The sequence below is a fragment of the Zingiber officinale genome, chromosome 8B, assembly GCF_018446385.1.
Source record: "Zingiber officinale cultivar Zhangliang chromosome 8B, Zo_v1.1, whole genome shotgun sequence".
Lineage (NCBI taxonomy): Eukaryota > Viridiplantae > Streptophyta > Magnoliopsida > Zingiberales > Zingiberaceae > Zingiber > Zingiber officinale.
This window is the reverse complement of record NC_056001.1, coordinates 61652210-61659056: the sequence shown is the minus strand read 5'-3', so window position 1 is coordinate 61659056 and position 6847 is coordinate 61652210. Positions and strand designations below refer to the sequence as shown.

Here is a 6847-nt window from a genome sequence, read left to right as displayed (position 1 = left end):
GCCCTGAACCTCATATAAAAGGAGGGTTGAGGTGCAGCTTCAAAAACAACTATTCGACAAGCTTTCCTTCTGCTGTGTGCTGCTCAAGAAACGACTCTAAAGTGCTGTTACAGTCGCTGACGACCTAAAGCTTCAGTTATTATTTTGTTGTCGGTATTGTTTCAATTCCAGTTGTACTTATTTCCTTGTACTTATTCACGATATTATAGTTGTTGCCCACCGGAAGCGATCAAGGATCGCGGGCCTTCGAGTAGGAGTCGCCTCAGGCTCCGAACGAAGTAATTCCCTGTGTCTATGTGTTTAATTGTCTTTATTCCGCTGCTTATTACTCTATTAGTTTCACGTACGATTTACGGATTTCGAAAAACGAAATAGCCACGAGCGCTATTCACCCCCTCCTCTAGTGCTTTCGATCCATCAATATTGGCCTTCCTTCTTAAAGACATGTCTCGATCGATATTGGCTTGTCCCCTTGGAGGTGTATCCCGGCTGATATTAGCCTACCTCCTTTGAGGTATATGCTGATTGATATGGGTTTGCCTTTTTGGAGGTATATCCCGGCTGATATTGACCTTCCTTCTTAAAGGCATATCTCGATCGATATTGGCCTGCCTCCTTGGAGGCGTATCCCGACCGATATTGGCCTACCTCCTTTGAGGTATATACTAATCGATATGGGTCTGCCTTTTTGGAGGTATATCCCGGCTGATATTGACCTTCCTTCTTAAAGGCATGTCTCGACCGATATTGGCATGCCTCCTTAGAGGCGTATCCCAGCCGATATTAGCCTACCTCCTTTGAGGTATATGCTGATCGATATGAGTCTGCCTCTTTGGAGGTATATCCCGGTCGATATTGGCCTACCTCCTTTGAGATATTTCCCGACCGATATTGATCTATCTTCTCCGTTTGGTTATTTCCTTTCCCTTCCTTATCGGGGATCCATAAAACCTAACCCATATCATGCACCAATATGATTCTATCCAAAATCGAAGAAGACAGTGGGTTGGGAATATGGTGCTCTCTTTGACGATGAAGACTTTTGGCAATCTACAAAACAGGGAACGTCAATGCTGAGCTGAGAAGGGGTTCCCAACATTGCCTCTTCGACACTCAAGTCAGTTTTTGGCGATGTGTAAAACAGTAGAAACTATAGCTAAGTGTGTAGAAATGAAGTTGCATATATCTCTCCTTGTGGATAGGAATCCTCTTTTATAACGTCACTGGAGTATTTGTATTTGTGCACACTGTTGGTGCGGGTAGCACTAACGGTCTAACCCAGATTTTAATGAATGACAAATAGGTTAAGTTAGTTGTGTTGTTGTCTGACACTTTGATCAAGTGTGCAGGAAAAGTCCAGCTAGGTCGACGGGCTGACCGGATAGCTGGCAAGAAGTCCAAGCGGGTCGACGGGCTGACCGGACGCTTGGCGAGAAGTCCAGCTAGGTCGACGGGCTGACCGGATAGCTGGCGAGAAGTCCAAGCGGGTCGACGGGCTGACCGGACGCTTGGCGAGAAGTCCAGCTAGGTCGACGGGCTGACCGGATAGCTGGCGAGAAGTCCAAGCGGGTCTGGCGGGTAAGTGAGGTAAGTCACCGGAGGGGAGTGATGCGAGGACGCGTTCCGGGAAGGAACATTAGGCGTCGATCCGGCTTAGATCCATTTCGGATATCTAAGTCGAGATCGTGACTAGATTCCTGGAAAGACCGAATCTTCATACTTTGCTTATCTATAAAACTGTGCTAACAATCTTTGCTGCAGGGTACATTTTGCCTCGGACTAACCTTTTCTTGCAGGAGAAGGACTTTCTGGAGAAGAGGGGTCCGGGCGCCCGGAGGGGATCCGGGCGCCCGGAAGGGATCCGGGCGCCCGGAAGGGATCCGGGCGCCCGGAAGGGATCCGGGCGCCCGGGAGGCAAGTTTTATCCCGATTGCACGTCGCCACGTGGAGCTCACTGGTTGGACCTGCCACGTCCCACCAGGGCGCCTGGAAGGGATCCGGGGCGCCCTGAGCTTCATATAAAAGAAGGGGCAAGGGTGGAGCTTTATATCAACTAAGAATCCAAGATCTGCTGCTCTGTGCTCTTGCGACGCTACGAAAAGCTCTCCGACTCAGTGCTGGTTTTGTTTTAATTCTATTGTCGGTATTTTCTTTATCTGTCAATTCTTGTACTTAACTCTGTAATATTCGAATTGATAGTGATTGCCCAACGAAAGTGGTCAAGGACCACGGGCCTTCGAGTAGGAGTCGTCACAGGCTCCGAACGAAGTAAAAAACAACTGTGTTCATTTACTTTTCCGCTGCGTATTTATACTCTTGTTTTTCGAATCGATATTCACCCCCCCCTCTATCGAATCTAACGGTCCTACACACACATCCCAAAGCATAGACACATTTTCCTATGTGTCTTAGGAAAAGACAAGTCAAAAGGTATCCCTGACACCATTCCTGAAGCAGCCATGCAATTCTCTAATATGACAGCCTAGAAGCTTCGAAAGTACAATTGTCTGTTGGGCATGCCTTGCTATCAACAACACAAACTCCCAAAAGGATATGACAAGATATTTAGTGGGGGCATACTCAGTCAGTCAGAGTCCGCTCAATTGGGCTATCTCCTCTCGGTAGTAGCCTTAGGGTCTGTTGGCCTGTCTCTTTCCTTGCTTCCTGGCCCTTGTCGGTTATCCCCCTCTGACTGAACTCGAAGCCCGATTGGCGAGACTACTTGTTGCTTAGTTCTTTTTGTTGTCAGAGGGCAATTTTATCCGGTCGGGGAGAACCCATCGTACTTGTCTCCAGAGCTAGTACCATCCGCTCGATAGTACTCGGTCCGCTCAGTCATACTCGGTTCGTTGGGCCATACCTAGTCAGCTCGGCAGACTTGGCTACCCCGCTTGACTTTGTCTTTCACGTCAGTCCGTGTTCCTTACTTTGACCTATCTCTGGTGGAACCCCCATTATTACAGGATCATTATTTATTTTAGATTAATAATACTTAGTTTAAATTAGGGTATTAATTAAATTTAGTTTTCAATTAAGATTATCCCAAATTATCAATTTAGGTTAGATTAATTAAAGTTAAGTTTATGTTAAGTTAAATTAATATTTTGACCTACAACCTCCTATGGTCTTTTATCTCCATCGTTAATCTTTTCTTGATAGGTACTTTTAAATACAACCTCATATGGTCTTTTATTACCGTCGTTGATGAACTTTAATAATGGGAATCACCCCCTTAATGACAGAAAATCCTGTCATTAAAGGGTCCTTTTTTTTAGTAGTGAGTCAAATAGCACGGGCATATTAGAATATCAGGGAAGTTGAGCTCGTGAGTTAGGTGGACCGATTGGAGGGATTAGAGGACTTGATTTGATTGAGCGGAGCACTGAGTTGGAGGAGTTGAGCCCCTGGAGTCGGATGCACCTTTAAAGGTCATTCGTAATGTCTATTCATCTAGGAGGAGTTGGGGGAGTGGAGCCCTTGGAGTCAGTTGGATTAACTAGAGGAGCCGAGTGAGCTGAGCCCTTAGAGTCGGACGAGCTGATCTGACTGAGCAGATCATTGAGTCGGAGAAACTGAACCCTTAGAGTCGGATGCACCTTTGAAGGTCATTTTTAATATTTGTTCATCTGGGAAAAATTTGGAAAGCAAAGCCACTGAAGTCGGATGGATCGATCGACTAGAGGAGTCAGGTGAATTGATCTGACTGAGCAAAACATTAAGTCGGGGGATCAAAGTTCCTAAAGTCTGATGTATCTTTGAAGGTCATTCTTAATATTTGTTAATCTATGAGGAATCGGAGAATTGAGCCCCTAGAGTCAGATGAACCATCTAGAGATGGGCAAAGAGTCATCCCGATTTGCCTGAACCGAACAGCCACTTCTTTTGTCTCGGTCAGCCCGAGACATACATGGAGGTCTCTTATACTTCTCGATCGTATCAACGATCTTATTCATCTACTAAGTAAATTTAAACTTCAATTTATACACATTTAGAAGTCGACTTAAAGAAGTGTTCGAGTTGCTGCTGTATATAGCATAACTCTACATGATGATGCAAATTAAATGTTCATGAGAATAGCTATAACATGGGTAAAATTTAGGCTCTCGGACGATTTTATGTACGGACATTTGTGTCCACGTGGCTTTAACTTGAGCAAAATAGAACTAGATAGATTTGAAAAACGATCCAGCTGGCAACACAAAATAAATGACAAGGATTAGCTAGTTTAACTGAAAGTATATAAAATTTTTTTAACACCTTCCAACAACCCTTCAACCTTCACCACCTCACCACATTTAATTTAACGACATTAATTCAACTCATCAAATATAGATATATAACGACCACCACCACCGATTCTCACGCGCTAGCTATTCATGATTTGGCAAACACCTGATCACTTAACGTAATTAATGCATGCATGCAATAGAAAATTCAAAGCAAAGCAAACAAATCCGACGATGTTGGACCGACATTCCGGCCGGCGACGATACGATTAGCTTAAGACCTTGATCTTGCCCTCGTTGGCTTGCTTGAAGATGTCGGCCTGGGCCTGCGCCATGCCGTCGGAGGCAATCGCGCCGGCGAAGGCGGACTTGACCTGGGGCGTGGAGTAGGGGAACTTGCTGTTGGTCATGGAGTTGAGGAAGGAGGCGGTGCCCTCGCGGAAGAGCGCGCCGTACCCGTCCTGCCTCGTGTTCGTCAGGGCCGCCGGGAGGCTGGGGTTGCTGCCGAAGATGGCGGCGCAGCTGTGGCCGAAGAGGTCGCCGATGCTGCCCCATGAACCCACGACGGCGGTTATGACTTCGGGGTGAGACCCCCAGTACCTGCACCAGATCATCCCGTTCATGGAATAGCCACGAGACCACCAACTGAAATGGTAGAACTCACTTGCATGTGCCGGTGAAGAAGGGAGAGTTATGCGGGTCAAACGCCGGCGTGGAAGGCGAGGGGTTGACGGCCGGACTACTGCCTCCTCCAGTACTGCTCGGAGGCGAGTGGTAATAGCCGCCGCCGCCGCCGCTGGGAGTGCTCGGCGCACCATGCGATGGCGTCGCAGTGCCGTGGGAGCTTCCGGAGTCTGCAAAAGGCGAAATGCATGAGTGATTCGCTGCAATCCAATAACAGGGAACACCAAACTGTCCAGCCTACGAGATGGAGAGCCCCCCGTTGAGGGAGGATAGTAGTTCTTCTGCTCGGCGAACTCCTGCTCCGGCAGACTCCGACTCATGGCCACATTCTGAGAAGCCAACTCCAGTACAAGAAAGCAAACCAGGAAGCCCTTCCACTCCATGCTCCACCAATTCGATAACAACAGAGGAGAAGAAGAAGAAGAAGAAGCAGAAGGTGGTGATGCAGTGAGGAGGAGCAGTGTGACTGCATGGGCATAAATACCCGGAAGCAGTGATCAGATCTGGCAAAGAGCATTGATGAGCATAAAGTTTGGCAGCAAGTAGTTGGAAGACATTTAAGGGTCCTTGCCGAGGCAGTTCAAGGAAGGGGCCGGGGGCACTTTAAGCCTTTGGCCAGCTGGTCTTTGCCGATAACATGACATGCTAAGCGTTCATGTGATGCAAAAAGTGAAAATATATATTTTTACTTTGTCCATCTAAATGTGGCAAAAGACGAAATCATTCGTTCCAGCGGCCCCCGCCCTCACCTGACTCCAGTCATCACGAGGAAAATAAATCACGGTAGTCGAGAGGACAAGTGATGGTGGGATGAGTTGCACAGAGTACGGGGATTTACGTCCTGACAACCTTGCGGTTCGACTCCGTGATCTCATATGACAAGTATGCCACCAGTTATCATCTCGAATAACCCGTGGGGACTACTTTATCCATCTAAAGATCTTACGGAAGGAAAGTATATTATTGTACTAAATGACCTCCTTAGATAGGAGGAACTTATTTTCGAAGGGAATAAATTAAAAAATATTTTAATATGTGATGTAAATTTATCATTCGAATATCAACTCAGCTATATCCGTTATAGTAAAATATGATTACGTTTATTTTAAATATCTCTCCCTATATTATATGGAGGAAGATAAATCTTGGAATTTTAAAGTCGACTGTCAAATTTGATTAAGGAGCGCACGCAAGCGTTCATGGTCATTACGTGAATGCAGCATTTATTCACATTAAACACACCTAAACCTAATAATTTTCATATGTTATGGATTTAGAGATCAGTGTGTTGTATCCAGTCTGCATTCATTTATAAGTTGAAAAGTAGTGGAAGCGAGATCAGAATGAGGAAGGCAGAAAGGAGGCATTAACTGCAGCAGTTGGCGGTACGTACTTTGAATGATGTGAGTTGGCTCTCGAGGTTCACAGTGAGCAGCAGGAGAATGATGGACTTGCCTGTTCAGTAATTAACTTCCAACAACGAACTGATTTAGTGTCTGCTGTTATATCATCAGTTCCTTTATTGTGACATTTATTGTCATTTTGTGTTCTTAATTTGAAGTGACGAAGCCAAAACAATCTTCACCTTGTTAACTGCTACTTCATCTAAAACCCTAGTTAAAGTGATATTACACAAAGTATAATGTGATTGGGCAATAGAAGGAGATGCCCTGCATCATTCCAGATATTGATAACTTGTAGATTTGCTTTTTAGCTGTTTGGTGTTAGAGTGTATCTTGCTACCATTTCATTGTTTGTAATTGATTCCCACTTTGTACATAATCAGATTGTTAATATCCTTACTAATTATTATTAACCTACGGTGAGTTTGTGAAGAGTACAGTCAAGAGTACGCACAGTAGGATAATGGCCATGAAAAAGATAAAAGGGCAAACAATAAAGTTTGCCATATATATCATATTAAGTCTTTTAAGTTA

The 6847-nt window shown here is 45.3% G+C and overlaps 1 protein-coding gene across 1 annotated transcript; it reads right to left on the bottom strand.

The window, feature by feature from the left end:
* Positions 1–4221: 4221 nt before the first annotated feature.
* LOC122016777 (protodermal factor 1-like) lies at positions 4222–5353 on the bottom strand. Its single transcript, XM_042574175.1, has 3 exons — positions 5152–5353; positions 4891–5080; positions 4222–4826 (listed from the first exon to the last, which is right to left on the bottom strand). Exons 1-3 carry the CDS (start codon positions 5291–5293, stop codon positions 4496–4498), a joined length of 663 nt encoding a protein of 220 aa, XP_042430109.1. The 5' UTR covers positions 5294–5353; the 3' UTR covers positions 4222–4495.
* Between the last annotated feature and the right edge of the window lie 1494 nt (positions 5354–6847).

Excerpts from the sequence above, each read along its gene's own strand:
- LOC122016777 (XM_042574175.1), bottom strand. The coding sequence starts at position 5,293 with ATGGAGTGGAAGGGCTTCCTGGTTTGCTTTCTTGTACTGGAGTTGGCT. Across the intron at positions 5,081-5,151 it reads AACGGGGGGCTCTCCATCTC|ACTCCGGAAGCTCCCACGGC; the intron begins GTAGGCTGGACA and ends CGCCTTTTGCAG. Across the intron at positions 4,827-4,890 it reads TTCTTCACCGGCACATGCAA|GTACTGGGGGTCTCACCCCG; the intron begins GTGAGTTCTACC and ends GATCTGGTGCAG.